A 19,848-nucleotide genomic window follows, 5' to 3' on the forward strand; every position below is an offset into this window, starting at 1 on the left:
AAAAAAAAAAAAAAAAAAAAAAAAAAGCTTAGAAACATAGACCTTTGGAGAAGGTTTTTATATGTTTAGCGTAGGATCCAAGGCTTAATTCTAAGATACCATAGAGTCTAATGGTCTTTTAAATTAGTGACTTTGGAGCTAGAAAAAAGGCTTAGTGGTTAAGAATACTAGCTTCTCTTCCAGAGGACCTGAGTTTGATTCCCACTGTCCACATGACAACTTGCAACCATTTATAACTCCAGATGCAGGGAATCAGATACCTTCTTTCTGGCCCCCAGGGGCACTGCATTAATGTGGTATACAAAAAGACAAGCAAAACAACCATGAATATTAAAATAAAATTTAAAAAAAAATTTAAGTTGAAGTAAGTCTTCCACAAGCTGAAGGGTCTCAACTCTGTCCCTTCCTAAAGGCCTTTCTTGACTGGGGCACTGCATGTCTACACTCAATAGTTCAAGTGTGGCCTGACTCTACTTAAGTAGAATGGGTATTAAAATCCTGCAAACCATAGGACCATCTTTGCTGCAGCCCAAGGACAGGAGGTTATCTGTGCAGTTGAGAGAGGTTGGACGTGCTGACATAGTGTTCATAGAAAGAGACTGATATGAAGGCCATCCTGAACAAGAGCCACTCCACTGTCCCTCTGGTTCTTCTTTGGGTCTCCCTGTTTGCTCAGCACATCCCCGAAGGGCTGTCTTGCCCATTTCTCCTATTTGTCAATAGAAATCCTCACCTTCTCTTCTTACAGGCTTGGGTCTTTTTTTGCTTGTTTGTCTGCTTGCTTGCTTTTTGTTTTATTTTGTTTTGTTTTGAAACAGGGTCTCTCTACTTAGCCCTGGCTGTCCTAAAACTCACTATGTAGACAAGGTTGGCTTTGAACTCACAGAGATGGGCCTCCCCCTACCTCCCAAAAAAGTGTGTGTATGACTCCAACCAACATTCTTACTGAACGTGTTAATGCAATATTGGGTCGGCAGTGCCGAAAGCCAATGGCTGAGATATAGACAGTTAAGTGAACAGTGCCCACAATAGTGAGGAATATGGACCATGTGTGTTGATATTTTGACACAGGGTGGACAAATGTGTACACGATCATTAAAGGGTTAGGAAACCATCTTATCTAAAAAATAATATTTTCTCACTTGCATTATTTTCCGTAGCACAGCAAAAATAATCTCCTTTCGTTTCCTGACGTGTGTTCAGGTTTAAAAAAAATGAATGGTATGTGTCACCACTCAGGAAGTGAGCAGAGGTGGTGTTTCTGTTTAAAAACAATTGAATAGCCTTCAAACTATCAATCACAGCAGCTATAGGAGCTAATAATGTTAGGTGAAGTGGGCCTAACACAGAGTAAAACCAAGTAGTTCTCATGTAGTCATTATAGGTCAATATTAGTCAACTAGCAGATATTGCCGGTTGTGTATACAAGCTTCATTCAGGTCTCAGTTTCTTGAAGGCTCAGCCCTTCTTGTGTGTGGAATATGTGTGCATGTACGTATGGAACCCAGAGGTCTATATCAAGTGTCTTTCTATATTGCTCTCCACTTTTGAGACAGAGTCTCAAATCTGGGCCTCACAGATTAGCCAGAGTGACTGGCCATTGGATCCCCAAAATCCTCCTGTCCCATCTTCCCAGCTGGGATCACAGACACATACACCATGCCTGACTTTTTACATGGGTGGTAGGGATCTGAACTCAGGTCTCATCCTTATACAGCAAGCAATTTAATTACTGAGTTACCTCCCAAGCCTCTCCTGGGATGCTTTTATTTACACCTCCTTTAAAAAAAATCCTTGAACTACTATAGAAAAGTAATGCCATGCTAAAGTCATTGTTAGAAATCAACCAGCCAACAAACCAAAGGTCTGTTGAATCAACCTACAGATAGTCCAAACTTCCAAGTGAGAGTCTAATCTGACTTAACAAAATATATCACAGCACTGCACTAAACAAGCTATTAGGGACAATAGCTTTATTTGATTTTGGTTTGGGGACATTTTTGTCGTAAGGGAAAGTTATTTTAGAACCCCCACTGACCCATCTCTTTATACTAATCTTGAGAATCACCTCATTATCACCTTCAATTAGTTCTTGGAACTTTCTGGAAATGTGATACATTTTTAAATAATTATTTTCACACTAGTCATAGAAGTGCATGCATTCCTGTAACCCCAGCATCAGGGAAGGCTGAGCATGAAGGACCACTCTGTACATAAGGTCCGCCTGCACTACAGAGTGTTCCAGGCCAACATGGGCTATAGAGTGCAGTATGTCTCATAACAAAAATTGTTCTGATATGATATGATAACAATTGATAACATCTTTCAAAGTTGAAACACTGTAAATCATTAATGTCAAAACCCACACCAACTCTGACATAAAGAACCATCCCTCAAGCCAGGCGGTGGTGGCGCACGCCTTTAATCCCAGCACTTGGGAAGCAGAGGCAGGCGGATTTCTGAGTTCGAGGCCAGCCTTGTCTACAGAGTGAGTTCCAGGACAGCCAGAGCTATATAGAGAAACCTTGTCTTGAAAAACAAACAAACAAACAAACAAACAAACAAAGAACCATCCATCAGTACAATATGGCAAAAGGACCCATGACCTATGAGAGAGGCCATGGGGCTATAAAGATGTCTTTTCCTCTCATCTCAATTCTATCCTAGTTTTCTTCCCTTCCTTTTTTCATGGTAGATAAATGAATAGAATGTAATTGATAAATGAGGAGCTAAGTGCCATCTCTTGGGAATGGCCATTAGAACCATACAGAGTGAAGTATACTGAGATGTACCTTGTACACTGAGATGTACCTTGTATACTGAGATGTACCTTGTACACTGAGATGTACCTTGTACACTGAGATGTACCTTGTATACTGAGATGTACCTTGTACACTGAGAGATTTACCTTGTACACTGAGAGATGTACCTTGTACACTGAGAGATGTACCTTGTACACTGAGAGATGTACCTTGTACACTGAGATATACCTTGTACACTGAGATGTACCTTGTTGGAGAATTGTTTGAGTGTCTCCCTTAGACTAGCTGTTTTTATTTGTGATCTGATTAGAATAAAGTGATTTTTTTATGTGTGGGTGGGGAGAGAGTCATCTGGGACATCTATTCCATAGAACTTTTTGGTAACAAGCTTTATTAAAATGGAATCACTGAAGCTCTGCTACCCCAGGCTGTCTACTGGGACCTGGAAATGCCTTTGTTACAGAAGACTAGAGGTGCTGATGTTAATCCCTAAAGCAAGTCCTTGCAACATAAATTGTGTTAGTACCTGTAAGCCAACTGAAAAAATCTCTGAGCCACGCTATGTTTTTCTGGTGGACTCCCAACTTAGCAAATGCCACACACTTCAGAGGTTGGGAAGGATAGGGAACATTAATTAACAGGACCAGCGTTCCAGAAATACACACTGCCAGCCAGGAAAAGAAGGGAGATCTTAACTGGCTTGTCTGGAAGTTAGCTTATATGGTATTTACTACTTTTTGTGCTACTCTGACCAAAATACTTTATACAAACGACTGAAGAGTGGACGGATTCATCTGGCCTCACAGTATCAGAGGGTTCAATCTATGGTAGTTTGGCCTCAGGTCCTGGTAAGAACATCATGGTGGTGGACTTGTGTGGTGAGAGGAAGTGTCCACATCATGGCTTAAAGGAAGCAGAACACAGACAGGAAGTAGCCTGGAATAATTTACCTCTAGAACCCTCCCCCAGTAGGTAACCTACTTCCTTCAGCTAAACCCCACTCCCAACACTTCCATACATCCAAAATGGCGTCCCCCAGCTAGGGACTAAGCATATAAAACACGAGCCTGTGGGGACATTTCAGGTTCAAGCCATAGCAACATCTGTACACAATTAAATGCCCATCTGTGTGAGAGAATCTGAGTTGATGGGGCATGGTTAGTGAATGGGAAGAAACCTTGAGTGGGTCCCAGAGATAGCATCTGTAGGGTTCTACTTGGATTTCTTTTCAAAAAGAAAATCCTGCTTTTAGAAACAGAGCCATGTATCGCTCCATCGGTAGAGACAAATAGCAGCCCTTCATTAACAGGGGCTGATTTTCAAAGGGGAGTTTCAGCTGAAACAGTCCTATTAACTTTCAGAAGCCATGTGTTCTTAGGTCCCTGGGGGAGCAATTAAAAGCAGAGAGCATAATGACCTTTTAATATTTTATTTTCTATAAGCTGTGGGACTGCATGGTCACTAGGCTAGAGGGAAAGAAACTTTGGTGAAAAAAAAGCAGTGTTTTCTTGATTTTTTTTCCCCTCATTCTTTCCACTTTTGAAGTCTGGTCTGCCCCCTTTAAAGATGTTATTGGTAGTGTAAACGAAAATGTGCTTGCTGATCTCTGAAAATTCTAGGCTTGGAGGTTCTTCTAGTCAAGCCAGAGAATGCAAGTCATGGGCTGGAGCAAGAAATTTAGAAGTTCCTGGAAAAGACAATAAAGATCTCATTTTCTTGTAAAAAAAAATCTTTAAAACATGATACATGCATTCATATACAAAGGCTCCTTTCAAATGATGACAAGGTTGTCTTCTTTCTCAGTTGACAGAATTAAGTGTTGATAACTCTAAGACAACACTGTTATATTGGCTACTCTTTCATCATAATAGCATACCATGATGAAATCAACTTAAGAAAGAGTAGTTTATTTTGACTTATGGTTCCAGAGAGACCGCGTTCATCCTGGCAGGAAGGGATCGCTTGGTGACAGGATCAGGAAGCTGGGTGTTCACCTTTCATCTACACAAGGAAGCAGAAAAGGGGACAAGAAGTGGGTCACCTTAAAGCCCACCCCCAGTGACGTACTTCCTCCCCCAAGGCTAAACCTCCTAAAGAACTCATACCTCCCCAAAACAGTGCCACTAACTGAGGACCAACTATTCAACAAAATGAGCCCATGGGAGACATTTCCCACTCAAACCACCACAACTACACATCAAAGGTTGTAGATTCCTGAAGCCATAGCTTCTTGTTCACACAGATGATTCACATCTAACTAACCAAGATCTGTTATTATAAGTCCTTATTAGATCTTTTGATCATTTGGTGTCTGTTTGCTTACAAATGGATATTTAGGTGAGGAGCAGGGGAAGTTGTTACAGGGACTTACTCTGTAGCCCAAGCTGGCCTGAAACTCAGGATCCTCCTGCCTCAGCCTCCTGAGTGCTAGTATTACAAAAAGGCACTGTCGCCGGGCGGTGGTGGCGCACGCCTTTAATCCCAGCACTTGGGAGGCAGAGGCAGGTGGATTTCTGAGTTTGAGGCCAGCCTGGTCTACAGAGTGAGTTCCAGGACAGCCAGCGTTACACAGAGAAACCCTGTCTCGAAAAACCAAAAACAAAAACAAAAAGGCACTGTCATGCCTGACTCCTATGACTGCTGACTTGCCATCAAGGAGAAAATAGCTGTCACTCTCCTCTAGTGAGAGAAATGGATTTGCCCAGATGTTTGAGCTGTTGAGGGTATGATTTACATTTCAAAGCATAAAAATATGTTGATTTATTTTTGCAAGTTAATACCATTCAAATCCTGTGGGAACCACTCAGAACATAAGGAGGGAAAGTTGTGTGTGACAACTTCTCTCCTCTGTTAAATATGGATTTAATCTTTTAACCATTTTCAGTGAGCTCTGACCAGTACAGAGGTTCACGGTCATGACACCGTGTCAAGTTTTCAGAGTTGAGATTCCCAGTTAAAGGCTGGCATTGCAGAGAAGGGATCAGTTGCTTTCTCTCACACTGTTTGAGTGAAATTATTTGCCTGAAATCATAGGCTAAGAAATCTTAACTTGATTTGCATGTTATCCATTTACAACCAAATGAGAAGTTCACAGGGATTTCCTTGTCGCCTAGGAAAATTAAATACACAGAGAAATAAATGCTCATATAATTGGGTGATTAGCATCAGAAATGGAGGGTGGATAATTCACGAATGTGTCAATAGCATTATGTATGAGCCCATGGTACATATCCAAAGACCAGAATCCCATAGAGGAAAATAACCTCTGGAGTCTCCAGATGTTTTCCTGGACCTGCAGATGTCAAAAACAATGACAAAAATTTCGCATATACATGAATCACACATGGGAAATCTCTGTGACTTCTAACCTGTCAGCTTCCCTGAGTCTAGCTCCACACCTGGGCAAAGCATGCGCAGGGAAGGAAATGGACACATGTTCTCATCTTTTCCCATCTTTCATATATCACAATCTCGGTGCTGCCTTGCATCACCAGAGAGCAAAGTAGGGCAGAGAAAGGAAAAAGAAAGAAGTAAAGAGGAAAGTTGTTTCTCACACACTTCCTGAGGATCAGTAGTAATAAGTCTATAACTTCATTTCTCATCTACCATGGAGTTTTCTAGGTTTGTTGTACCAAAGGAAAAAAAAAGAAATGCTGATGGGCAATGAATAGCTGAAGTCTGACAGTTCTGATACTTCCAGATTCAGAATCTCTCAATTTGGAATAGCTCAGATTTCAGACAAATGATTAAGTGCTGGTCCAGGGTGGGAATTAACACCCTGGTCTGGCAGGACTGGCATCAAAGAGATCACTCTCCCTGAACAAAAACATGGACTCTGCCACAAGTGGTGCTGTGTATCTGTAATGCCAGCATTTGAGAGGTACAGGGAAGAAGATCAAGGGTTAATTCAAGGTTAGGGCCTGGAGAAATGGCTCCACAGAGCAGTTGCTCTCGCAGAGAACCCAGGTTCGATTTCCAGGACCCACATGGCAGTTACAGATGGTTATCTGTAACTCCAGTTCTAGGAGATCGAATACCTTCTTTATCCTCCACGGGCACCAGGCACACATGTGGTACACAGACATGTTTGTAGGCAAACCATCTATACATATAAAATGAAGATAAATAAGTTTTGTAAATTCAAGATGAACCTTGGCAACATAGGGAGTTTGAGGCCAACCTAAACTACATTAGACTGGACCCGGTAGGCTAGGGTGGGAAATGGAGATGGAAGAAGAGGAAGAGGAAGAGGAAGAGAGGGGGAGGAAAAGGAGGAGGGAGGGAGGGAGGAGGAGGAGGAGAAAGAAGAAGGAAAATAAATGTTCTTGCTGGGTGGAAGAGATAGTAAAACATACTCTTGAGTTAAAAGATTGACTGGCCATTAAATAGGTTAAGAAACATTTGTTTCCTGGAACCTTGTGGTTTTTGGAAATGTATGCAAAGGATTCTACACTCCTACTTTACTGAAACACATTCTCTTCCCAGAGACCTGTAGCTTCATAATTCGCCCATCAAATATCCAGGATTTAGTTTGCTGCTAGCATTTCTGAGTTTCTGCTTACTCTCTTAGATCTGTCTTTCAAACAGTGGTTTTCGGGAACGTTCTTTGGGGAGGGGTCTTCCTCGCTAAACATACTCCAGAGACCCCAAGATGCTTCTTCAATGTATGGACATCTCGTTTCACCAAAGGGGGATTTCTTGATAATGTTATTTCCTAGATTTTTTTTTAAAAAAAAGATTGTGTTTTTATTTATAATGTGTGTGCACATGAGTGCAGTGCCCCATGAAGGCCAGAAATGGGCATCAGATTCTCTGGAGCTAGAATGCAGGTGGTTATGAGCTGCCCAGTGTGGGTGCTGGGTACAGCACTCTGGTCCTCTGCCGAAGTGTTCATCCTCAGCTCTGACCTCCCAGAGCTTTATTTCTTTTAAGGAAAACATGGTAGGTTTAACCAACCTCTTTCTGATGTTTAACTTTGTCCATGTTTCCTTTATATCTTGGCTAAATATGTTGTCCTTTGATGTGACAAGTTTTCTATTAGTCATATTGCACAGAAATCTTTTTTTTCTCCTATAGATCACTCAAACACTAGCACATCATCTCAGTCTACCTGCCCAAGAAAAACCACCAAAGCACTGAAGTACCATTTCTATGCTAGCAACAATAGCAGCTACCTAAACTTCTTTCCAATATAATTTAGTTGGTATTAGAAATAAGACTGGGGAATTTTTTTTTAACTGGTTTGTAAGAAAAGTTTTTAACTTTTGTTTCTAAAGGTAAATATGACTACGAAGTGTTTTACAGTATGTCTTAAGCTAGTGTGTAGCAGGCATACTGCTCTGAGGGAACGTCAGTATGGCAACCCTAGACAAGAAACTTAGAAGCTTTTAGCACATGTTTTAGGCTAGAGCTTTGTAGTCTTAAGGTAAAGCAGACACCTGTCCCATTAGGGTGACTTTCTTCTACCCAATTACTAACAAGGCCCATCCTTCTCAGAGGTAGGAGACACAGTCAGGCTGTAGAACGTTAGAATGGCTTTCTGATTTCCAGATGCACACATTGGCCAGATTGGCAGGGCTGGACACCTTTAAGTGACTGCAGGTGTTTCTAAACAGCAAAAAGGCAAGCAGAATATTTCTCCCTACTCATCCTCTGGGGAGGCCTGGGAGTCATGGATCCCTTCCAGGGTATAATGGATTTGGACAGGCTTCATGCCTTGGTGACTTCTCCGTATACTTTTCTGAGTAACCTTGCCCTGGAGGAGAACAAGAGAATCCATGGCAAGCCTCGACAAGGAAGTGCAACCGTGGCTGTCATCAGGGATGTTTATTTGCCAACAAGTCTGGAAGTTGGAAGGGAAAATGATCTCTATGCCCTTCAGTTTCTTCCCTAAATGTACTTTAGATGTGCCTGAGCTCCGGTTTCAGCTCTATGAAGATGCTGCTGCTTGCAAATGAAACCTTACTCTGCTTTTTGATAGTTAAGGACCCGTCCTCAGCACTGATGAGCCATTGAGTCAAAGTCTTGTGTTCGGGTAAACTCAGAATTAAGTGGCAGAGAAGACCCTCTGCGCACCACTGTGGATTCTCAGGTGTTTAGTCAACTTAATGTTGGCTTAAATTATCCTTCCCTAGCATGTAATTTTAAGCCATTGTTGATAACCTCATTTTCCTAAACACCAGGGGCTTCGCTCTTTGAAAAGCTCCAGTGGCCGTGCACTGGCTTCTGCACCCTGACGCACCTTGGATCCTACTAAGCTACCACTGAAGGTCCTTGAAATCTGTCTCCAAATTGTCTTTCCTGTCCCATTATCCCCTCAAATATCAGCCACTCTGGTAGTGCTCTTCTAGTCAGGTTACACTCCTGCCTTCACAATAAACATGACCTCTGTACCCCTTTTTACAGAGTCATCCCCAAACCCTGTTTTTACACCAGACCCAAAAAGGCCTTTATTTCCTCAAAACTCTTACATTGCTTGTTTAAGTTAATATAATCACTTTATTTCTCTAATCACACTGTTGATTATCTTTGAATGAACATCTCTCATTTTTTCCATTTATTTATTCACTTTACATCCCAATATCAGCAACCCCCCTCTCAGTCCTCTGTCACACAGCTTCCCCCATCCCCGTCTCCCCCCCTACTCCTCTGCTACCTGTGAGCACATTTTGAGTAAGGACTGCATTCGATCCCACCTCTATCTCCCTGATACTTTCTTTATAACCACGAGGGCCCTAACTTATGACCAGTAGATGACAAACCCTTTCCATTTACCGAGACTATAATGGCACAAGCTCTTGGGTACATGGAGTCAAGCAATTCAAAGTTGAGAATCCCCTTCTGATCGGCTGCTTCAGGATGAATATATAAACGCTCCTGTCCATATTTCTTAGTAAATTTGGGAAGGGCCAGCAACTCTATTACTAAACAGCCAGATGATGCCTAGACACCATTGAAATGAACTTGGATTCTCACATGGTTTTCCCCAGTTGCATTTGGTGATGGAGCTGCTGATGTCACTGCTGATAGTATTGTTTCCACTTCCGATACAAAGAACTTTTGATCCTTAAGTTGACAGCAAAGGTTTAAGGGTGATTGCTCTCCAGTCACCCCTGGAACTCTTCACCTGCATTTGTGGCCTCCCAGTCCCATTCCCCTCTCCTCCTCTTCCTCTTCTTCCTCTTCCTCTTCTTCCTCTTCCTCCTCTTCCTTCTCCTCCTTTTCCTTCTCCTCCTCCTGTCTTCCTCCTCCTCCTCCTCCTCCTCCTCCTGTCTTCCTTTTCCTCTCCCCCCTCCTCCTCCTCTTCCTCCTCCTCCTCTTTTCCTCCTTTCCTATTTATGTGTTGATCTCCTTTCTGTTGCTTTTATATGGTATAGTCCAGGCTCCTGGTAGCCAATGTTTACTTAGCTTTATATGAACAACACAAAAAGCTGCCAGCATCCCAGGTTAGTGTGATGGATCTAATGCAAGTCTCCACAAGATGAACCCCGGCAAGCCCAGCTGATAAGCCTGAGGCTTTGGGGGTGGGCCCATTACAGGAGATACTATTTAGATACAGGAACCACATCCAAGTATATATTGTTAATGGCTCTAGAAATCGAGTGTGGGTATAGACACCAGGGACCCCTAGCATAAAGGGCTGCAGAACTGCTAAGTGACTAGACATGGGTGTGCATAACCCTTGGACTGTGATTGCATAGCCATAAGGATAGCTTAGCACAGAAGAGTAAACTTAGAACATTAAGAGACCTGTTAGCAACTTTATTTCTCTAACTCTGATTGGGTGGAATGAATAAGAACTTGTAAGGAATAGAGTCATTGTTTCAAAGTGCCAACAGTTGATCAGGCTTGGGACTCTAGAGGGCAGTGAGGCATCTGAAGAACACTGGTTGAAACAGGGGAGTTTAAACTTTCTTCCAGCCCTGAGCATGAGTGAATTTATGAGAGACGACACTCTGATTCCAAGACCAGCTGAGTCAATCCTCCTGATAGTACCAGATAATCTGCTTCCCACTTGCTAGGTATTCTGCAGGCTTCTTCAAAGGAATGGTTGTTTACACATCACACTAATGAAAGAGTTTCCAGAATGAAGTGAATCTAAGCCAAGACTATTAGCACTGTATATTAGGGAGGCCGAAGGTGCTTCAGGGATGAGCTGAGCTGGGACCTTTTTGAGTCTGTGAGCCCAGCTGCAGGGCCCTGGAAGCTCCTCCTGGAACACACCCCCATGGGGTCCTTTTCTTCCCACATTCATGTCCCTGGGAGCGCAAAGGTTCTGAGTCTCCCCACGTGTGCATCCCCCACTCTGTACTGGAAAAAGAAGCCTCTGAGCTCTGTGTGCCCTGTGCTCTTTCCCCATTGTATCGCATAAACAAAAGCAAAGTCCCCTTGTTTCCATCAGCAGCCATCACAAGGGAGCAGAGGCCTGGCTCTCACTTGGCCAGGTCCTATGCAGCAGGGTAGTTAATTTCTTAGAGAGTGATGTGCTATTTCTTGACGTTCTCTTTCAGCAATGAGGTGGTGAGAAGTGATCTGAAAAAGCTGCCAGCCCTTCCCACCCAAGCCCTGAAGGAACACCCCTCACTGGCCTACTGGTAAGACCCCGTGCCAGAACCTTCTCAGAAACAAGTCTCCCTTTCCTCAAGAAGGCACAAGGTTGGCTACCATGTGCCCCTTCCCCTCCCCACTTTGTCAAGCATGTATTCAGAACTGGTTTCAGAGTCAGAGGTAGTGGCATCCTATAATTTGCCAGGATTCTGGGAGGCTGAGGCAGGAGGATCGAAAATTCCAGGTTGGAATGCTGTCTCTGGGATGTGGGAGATCTGAGAGGTTGGAGAAACGGGCATCATTGCTTTGGTAGCAGAAGAAGCGGGTTGCTTTCTTTCTCCTGGTGTTTCCTGTCTCCTGATTTAGCCTCCTTTGTCACTTTATGCCATAGTTCATCTGTAGAGCCCCAAATTGCCCAATTGCACATGATTTGGGCATTTGTGGTTGTACCTGGATGGAACAGGGCTCACATTCCTGAAGCGTGTGTTGGAATCCTGCTGGGCACGTCTGTGCTGACCTTAAATCTCTCACAAGCACAGGAACAGCTCCCTGGCGTTTCTTCTGATGCTTTCTCAGAAATCAGTGTAGCTGCTCATAGTATAAGTCACAGTCAAAGCAGGACACCTGGTTGTATTGGCTCACAACCACAGACTGTCAGAGGGCTGAGGTAGGAGGATTGCAAATTGAACACGCCCCCTCCCCGCCCCAAGCTACAGAGTGAGCTCAAAGCCAGCAACTTGAGACCTTTTTTGAAACCTTGTCTCAAAAAATTTTTTTAGGGTTTGAAATATAATTTAGTGGTACAAGTTTGCCTAGTGTGTGTGAAGCCCTCCATATAAGAAAGGGGGAGAGAAGGAGAGGGGAGGGGAGAGGACAGAAGAGGAGAGGGGAGGGGAAGGGAGGGAAGAAGAGAAGGGAGAGGAAGAGAGAGGGGAGAGGAGGAGAGAACAGAGGGGAGGGGAGAGGAGGACAGAAGCAGAGAGGAGAGAGGAGGGAGAGGAGGGGAGAACAGAGAGGAGGGGATGGGAGGACAGAAGCAGAGAGGAAAGAGGAGGGAGGGAAGGCACAAAGCACTGAAGAAGTTGTTCGTGGTAAACCACAACACATGGCACAATTTGCACTTATAAATGCATTCTAAAACTTTTGAAGTAGTATCCTACCCTGTCCAGATGTAAAGAAACCATCCAGCAGTAAAGAAACCATCTATTCTCTTATTGAAGTAGACTTAAGTTGCCTTGCCATGGGGTAGGTCAGAGCTCTTTAGTGACATGAAACCCATACTCAGAAAACCCCTTTCTCTGGGAAGCCCCACTCCTGGAGATCTGGACTGAAAACTGTGAGCTCCTATGAGTATCCACCCTTCAGTTCACCACTGACCTGACCTAGTGTCAGTCTTCATTTGGTAATGTAACTATAAATAAAGAGCAGGCTACACCAAGAACTCCCAATTCAAAATCAATCTGAGTGATATCAGTGAGTCAAAGGCCAGGCTGGGCTATATACTGAAACATTGTCTCATTTAAAGCGATGATAGTAACAACTTGAGGGGCTACAAGTTCTCAGAGCCGGATGAGTTACATTTGCGAGCTGTGATGCTGGCAGACGATCTGGAGTCAGAATCAACTTTGACCTAATTCATCCCTCAGTCCTGTCTTCATTTACTGTCTAACATTGTTAAACCAACCCCAATGCCAATTACTGAGTTCCCCTCTCTCCCTCCCTCATTCTGGACCATTCTTACATTGTCTCCGCCAAATCCTCCGTGTCCATGTTATTAGTAACATAGAAAGCCTTCCTTCTGATTCTGCTTTCTGCCTTTTATCAACTCAAACATCTCTACCTGAACAGTTTGCCCACAGCCGTCTTACCTTTAGTCACATGACCAGGCCAGCCCTTCCCTAAGGCCTTACCCAGATGCATGCTTGTGCAAACAGCAGTCTAACTCACTGCCCAACAGGAGAGTGGCAGAATACAGAAGCTGGGCACCCTTGGTGCCGCAAACAAATCAATAGCATGGACCATCCCGATGCTTAAAGAATCCAAGGCCTTTCCCTCTGCCCCCACCACCCTGCTGCCTTGTACCGCTGCTCATGACTGTCTCTGATTTCTCAACCTATTTCTGTGAATTTCTACAAAGCAAGGACTTAAGTAGAGTATATGCCATTTGTATAGATACAACACAAAAGGGGAAGCTAGAAGATGGAACTTCTCTGCGCTTGCCCAGTTTTACTGCTCAGGTTCACTGTTGACTATGACCCCTGTTCCCAGTCCTCCATGCCAAGCAGTCTCAGGTGGCCCTCATCATTCTTGAACCAAGGATGTAGATTCCTCTTTTTTCCTGGCTTCTCATTCCCACTGGCACTCAAAGATACAGTGATGGTCCTTTGTGCAAAGACTGGTCACTGGGAGCCCTTCTGCGTGACATTCTGGTAAAGTCATGAGTTTCATCATAGTACCAGGCAGGTCTGTGAGTTGTGAGGTTATAACTATCAAGCTAGCCTCTCTCTCTGCATGTGTACAACAGGAGTGACCACACCAAGCTACTTTAGGCTGTACTTAAAGAGTAAATTAGTCATGCTGTGTAACTGGAAGGCATACAAGATTCACAAGCATACTGAGCCATGGGGTCAACCTCCTTTCCCTACACAGGGATGCCACGCTACGCGTTGGCATCCCTATCCAAGAAGCACCTTAACAGGTTAATGTGACATGCCCGGCATTACAGAACAAAGTGGCATTAGGGCCTGCCTGGGTTCTCCATCATGAGCTTGGTTATAGATTGCCAGGAACCCAATCACCTCTACTCTGTGTGTGTGTGTGTGTGTGTATGAGCTGAAACCCTGTCTCTGTCATCTGACAACTCCTCCAAGACAGGGACCCCCATCACCAGCATCAGCACCACTGCCCCTCCTGCATGGTGTTTCTGTGCTTCCTTATCTGCAGAGCAGTAATGTAATTTCCCAACAAGACCTAGCCAGTGTGAAGGTGCTGTTCTGCCCTGGTGATGCACATTACATCATACCCTACAGCCAGCACTTGGGGTTCAATTTTCTATAACGTGAGTTTCCTGCTGTAAGTCTGTCCAGTCTTTAAAAGGATGGGATATATTAGGAACACAGTCTGCAGATCAAGGAGCACCCACCCCTTCCACAGGTTCAAGAGACAGGTGGGAGCAGGATGGAGCAGGGCTGGGACACACTTGATGAGACTCCAGCTGGCATTGAGTATATCACCACATGACAGGCCCCTGTTGACTTAATGTGGGGAGAGAGGTAGAGAAACCAGAGGCAAGAGGAGGTCACGGCTGTGCCTTACCAGATGGCTTCAGGCACAGGCAGCTGGACAAGGTTGGGGGCGGCAGCACTTCTTGCAGCTGTCAGGCCCCATGAGACCTTGTGGTCCGGCCAATAGAACAGCTGCCTGTCAGTGTTTGGGACTTTGTGTTGTGAATGTTTCCCAAGCCTTGCTTATACTCACAACACTGTATTGACTTTCAGTCTCCCAACCCCACCTCAGGGATGCTCACTCCCAGAGGTAGAAAAGAAGTAAGCTTTGAGTCTCCCTTGGTTGGCTTGACCACAGATTTGGAAGTTGACCTCCTCAAAATCACAGTCGTGTGGTTGAAAGCATGCCACTATAGGTCATGAACTTACAAAATGGGGGACCCTAAAAGAGAACCTAGATAAGAAGAAAAACAGAAAAAATGTAAGAGAGGGCTCCACCTAAATTCTGGGAATTTATAGTGGACACCCAAGATCAGCTAACGAAGTCTTGAGTATAACCCTTGTAACTCCCATATGCCCTGTCATGGAGCAATTACAGAAAACTAACAGAGTCCCTTCGATGGTGGCTGAAGAAATGACTGACTCAGTGGGATTCAAAGTCAAAGCTATGGGAGATGGAATGGAGGATGAAGCTTTTAGCCTTTGCCCTTTGCCAACGACTGTCCCCATTTCTTTCTGTGGGCTGTGTGTGTGACCCCTGAGGCTGTCATGTGAGCTACTGTCCCCATTTCTTTCTGTGGGCTGTGTGTGTGACCCCTGAGGCTGTCATGCGAGTTGCCGTTGTTCCCATCCATCATGGTACCCTTCATATCCCCAGGAAGGCTGTGCTAGTACCCCAACCACAGGCTATTCTGTCAAAGCAAATTTTGGCTAGCCGTTGTCACCAAGGACCCATCTAATCTTCTGTTAATTTTAGAACTAAAACCTCAGAAGATAAATGCACTGTAATCTCATTTTATTAACTAGGGTGTTGTTCTCCTAGTGTGTTCCTGGGAATCTTATTAACCAGACCCAAGCCCCGAGTCCATGACTACTTAGAAAAGCTTGGCTCTGAGCATTGGGTAGGACTAACATTACCATACTGCCCCAGACCATGTGCAGACAAGACCTGTAAATGAGGAGTGTCAGAGGGGAGAGCTGAGCAAGTTTAACCACAGTGTCTTCTGTGAGTGGCGCCAAGTGTTTTTGTCATCTTTTCCTTTTCCGTGGTATCTTACAAAGAACAGTCCCCCAGCCCCCACTGGCAAGCCTGCATGCCAGTCTTATGCAGCTGTCTAGCCTTCTGAGGTAATGATAGCGTGAGTCCTGGAGGAGAAAGCAGGCTTTTCCATCTCCCACCAAGTCATTTAGATGTCACACGAGCAACACTGAGAAATGTCATTTCCAGCAGCTGCTCCCACCAAGGTTCGCAGGAGGATGGACATTGCAATATCTTAGTGCTGTGTGTAGGTGGGATGCCCATCTCTAATGCCAGAATCCTTTCCTCTGATTCTAGTGAAGACAGAGTCATTGAGTACTACAAGAAGCTGAATGGCCAGACGAGGGGACAAGCAATCGTGAAGTAAGTGGCCCTTCTGAGTGCTCACTACGCTTGTGTTTGGGAGGTGGGGACCCAGCTCAGTCAGTAAAGTGCTTGCACTGTAAGCAGAAGGACCCCCCCTGATTCAGATCCCCAGAACCCACATAAAAAAAAAAACAGGCATGTCATTGTGCATTGTATAATGATACTATATAATGCCAACACTGGGAAGACAGAGACAAGCGGGTCCCTCACTAGACAGCCATCCTAGTTCAATCAGTGAGCTTCATGCCCCTGAGACCCAATTTCTGATATGGAAAATGATAGAGGAAGACATTCAACATCAGCTTACACATATGTGCACTTGTATATGCAGATGCACAGACATATGAACATATACACACATATACACAACATACACACAGACTATTTTGAGTGTTAATAGGCCATATATCAAGGCTGTTGATTTCTACTTGGAAAGATATATAGGAAGAAGGAAGCATATACTAAATTCCAAGTTAATATCCACTTCTGAGCCTCATAGCACATAGCAAAAGAACATCTATATGATAGTACTTCTGCTTACTAACTGTTATGTGCATTGTTTATGTGTGCTGTCTCTGCAGCTACATGAGTATCGTGGAGTCTCTGCCAACCTACGGTGTTCACTATTATGCAGTGAAGGTAAGTGAACTCATTTGCTGAAGCTTGTCCACCCTGTCCTGAAAAAGCAAGCAAGCAAAGAGAAGATTCTCTTATTTTTTAACTTGAAGATTTTGAAGAGAATTGGAGTTGATGGAGATTGGCTTGGTCAGAAAGATTGCATGCCAGGGGAAGTTGAGCAACTGGATTTCATCCCTAGAGTATTCCCACTTGATAGAGTAACCCTCCAATATGTTTTTTTCTTTTGTGAAGCAATATAATAAACCTCTACTTCCTTTCGGTCTCAGAGGAATCCTGGGAAATCAGGGCTTCAGGGCCTGTCACTAGAAAAGCTCTATCACACAAGGAACTAGAAACCAAAGACTCATGGCAGACTGTTGTATTTCTCTTGGAGATCTGATGCCTTGCAGTCAGCTTTCCAAGGAGGAGGACTAGGGCCACTGAAAGAGCCCGAGACTATTTTCTTGAATGTGGCGATGTCCACTGCAGTGTGACATCAGCTTCATTCTAAATTCTATTTCGCTCCATCCACACTGTCACACTGTGATCTTGTTCTTAGACGATAGACAAACATGCCTCTGCTTTTTCTCAAGCTTAAGTTACAGTGTCAAGAGCAGCGTGACCTGGCCTCTAGCAACTTCTCTTCCAGATGTGGAGGGTGAATCCCCTCAGAACCAGCCCCTAGGCAATGCTGTGCAGGAGGGTATGGCCACTGACCCCAGAATGAAGTTTAGTACAAAAAGGGCTTAGCATCCCCTGGGCCAGGGTTCAGCACCCTGACCACTGTGTCACTGGCTTTCCCCTTGTTTTATTCACGGAAGTCAGTGCCATGGCACAAGCACCTCCCAGAGACAGCAACAGGGTCAACATAATGATCTTATACTACATATATGTCTGCCTATCTATCTATCTCTATATATATCTATCATCTATTTACCCACCCACTTACCTACCTCTCTCTATAGATAGGTAGATAGATAGATAGATAGATAGATAGATAGATAGATAGATAGATGATAGATAGATGGGTAGATAGATGATAGATAGATAGATAGATAGATAGATAGATGATAGATAGATGGGTAGATAGATGATAGATAGATAGATAAAGATAGGATATATATATATATATATTCCTAGCATGCATAAAGGCTCTGAGAGCAATCCTCAGTGCTACAAATAAATAAATTTTAAAAATAAATAAATATTTTTAAATGGAGTGGGGTAGCTTAGTGGTAGAGTCCATACTTAACATGTGAAACCACAAATTCAATCCCCAACACACAAAAAAAGAGTGTAAAAAAATTACAGGTGGGTGGGTGGAGGAACACCCTCACAGAAGTAGGAGGAGGGAGGATGTGATAGGGTATTTCCAGGAGGGAGGAAAACCGGGAAAGGGGATAACATTTGAAATGTAAATAAAGAAAATATCTAATAAAAAAAATTACATATTCCTGGAACTTCAAATAATCTTTTCTTTTTGAATTTTATTTCCTTTGCCTTATTCTTTGTGATTACCTCTTTAAGAGGTAAAGGGGGAGGCTGGAGAGATGATGCTTTGTTGGTAAAATGCTGTCTAATTGTTAGGACCCGAGTTCAGGTCCCCAGCACCCAAGTCAAATGTCCAGTGCTGATGAGACAGAAACTGGGGGAGCCCAGGAGGTCTCAAAGCAGCTGGTGCTAGCCACCAATGTCAGCCTCTGGTCTCCACACATAAGTCCATGCATGTGCATACACACCTGTACACATGTAAACAGGTATACATGCTTATACCAAAGAAGTAAGTAGGTAAGTCAGGGGTGCAGATGTACTAGCTATGATGCTGCTTAGAAACAGCCAACTGCCCAGCTCAGGCTTGGCCCCAGCACTGGTCACTGAACTCAGCAAGCACCAATGATGGATGGAAACATCTATTAAGACAGAAAGTAGAGATGGGTCCCTTCTATTCCAGAGACATCAGATGAGCCAGGAAATCCCTTCTTGGACTGCACTGGCCTTCTCCAGACCCATGTTGACCAATACTCTCTTTGACATCCTAGGACAAGCAGGGGATACCATGGTGGCTGGGACTGAGCTACAAAGGAATTTTCCAGTATGACTACCATGATAAAGTGAAGCCAAGGAAGGTAAGGGTCCCTTCTCTGTGGGTCTAAGGGTTCTCATTGGAGAGAGGAAAGAGGTGTATGGGAGTTAACATTCTACAGCCTAAGGGCTCACCAACCATGCTAATGTGCATGTATATATATATATATATATATAAATTACTCCACTGTAATCCTACCTGAGTTTCCTGGGTAAATATTTTCCTCTCCCTGTCTCTAAGGAAACTTAAGTGTAATAATTATCTAAGGTATGGCATTTGGCTCCATTCTACAAGAGCAGATGGGCCTGAGGGCTCTGGCATGTATGTTCCTTTTCTTGGGAGGCTACATGTTTTGGCAAAATGAAGGTGAAAGACCCCCAGAACTGGGAAGATCCTTACTCAAGTCTCGGGATGACGCAACTACCCAATGACTCACGAGAGACCGAACTTGCTGCAATCACATGAGGTTTATTGGGAATACCGGTACTGGGTCGATCTCGTGACCATGCTGGCCAGAGTTCGATGCCGAACACAAGAAGTCTCAGGTATTTAAGGGAAGCTGGGGGTGGAGAGAGAGTTACCAAGGAAACAGAACATAAAAACAGTGGAAAATTTCAGAGGGACCTGACCCAAGGTGTTCAGTTAGGGAGGGGAACATATTCATTCTAGGAATGTAATCTCCATCTACTGGTTGACAGGGTGGAGAGTCTCATAAACCATTAGACCTTCATTCTTAGGTCCACCCTCATTGTGGATCATTCAGGAGGGGCAGGTATCGGGAACCAGAGCCCTGAGGCTCTGGGTTAGCAAAGTTCCTGGAACTAGCTACTCCACCTTTTTTTTTTTTTTTTTTTTTTGGCTTGATACAGAGGTTTTCCATGCCCCCTTTTAGGTAAAGTTATACATTATACATTCTAAGATCCTCCAGCCTTTCATTCCCCACTTCTTCTAGTAGATAGTTCTAATCATAGAACTAAATATCAGTATCAT

At 43.9% G+C, this 19,848-nt stretch overlaps 1 protein-coding gene across 9 annotated transcripts in view; it reads left to right on the plus strand.

Annotated features, from left to right (window-relative positions):
• The window catches only part of Frmd4a (FERM domain containing 4A), a 480,303-nt gene that overhangs the window by 377,164 nt on the left and 83,291 nt on the right, over positions 1–19,848 (plus strand). For all 9 annotated transcript variants that reach the window (XM_031359491.1, XM_031359490.1, XM_031359489.1 and 6 more), the window contains 4 exons: positions 11,273–11,356; positions 16,089–16,154; positions 16,739–16,796; positions 18,815–18,901. In XM_031359491.1, the coding sequence (XP_031215351.1) occupies positions 11,273–11,356; positions 16,089–16,154; positions 16,739–16,796; positions 18,815–18,901 (295 nt within the window). The remainder of the gene's footprint in view (positions 1–11,272; positions 11,357–16,088; positions 16,155–16,738; positions 16,797–18,814; positions 18,902–19,848) is intronic.

Source organism: Mastomys coucha, unplaced genomic scaffold, assembly GCF_008632895.1.
Source record: "Mastomys coucha isolate ucsf_1 unplaced genomic scaffold, UCSF_Mcou_1 pScaffold7, whole genome shotgun sequence".
NCBI classification, from domain to species: domain Eukaryota; kingdom Metazoa; phylum Chordata; class Mammalia; order Rodentia; family Muridae; genus Mastomys; species Mastomys coucha.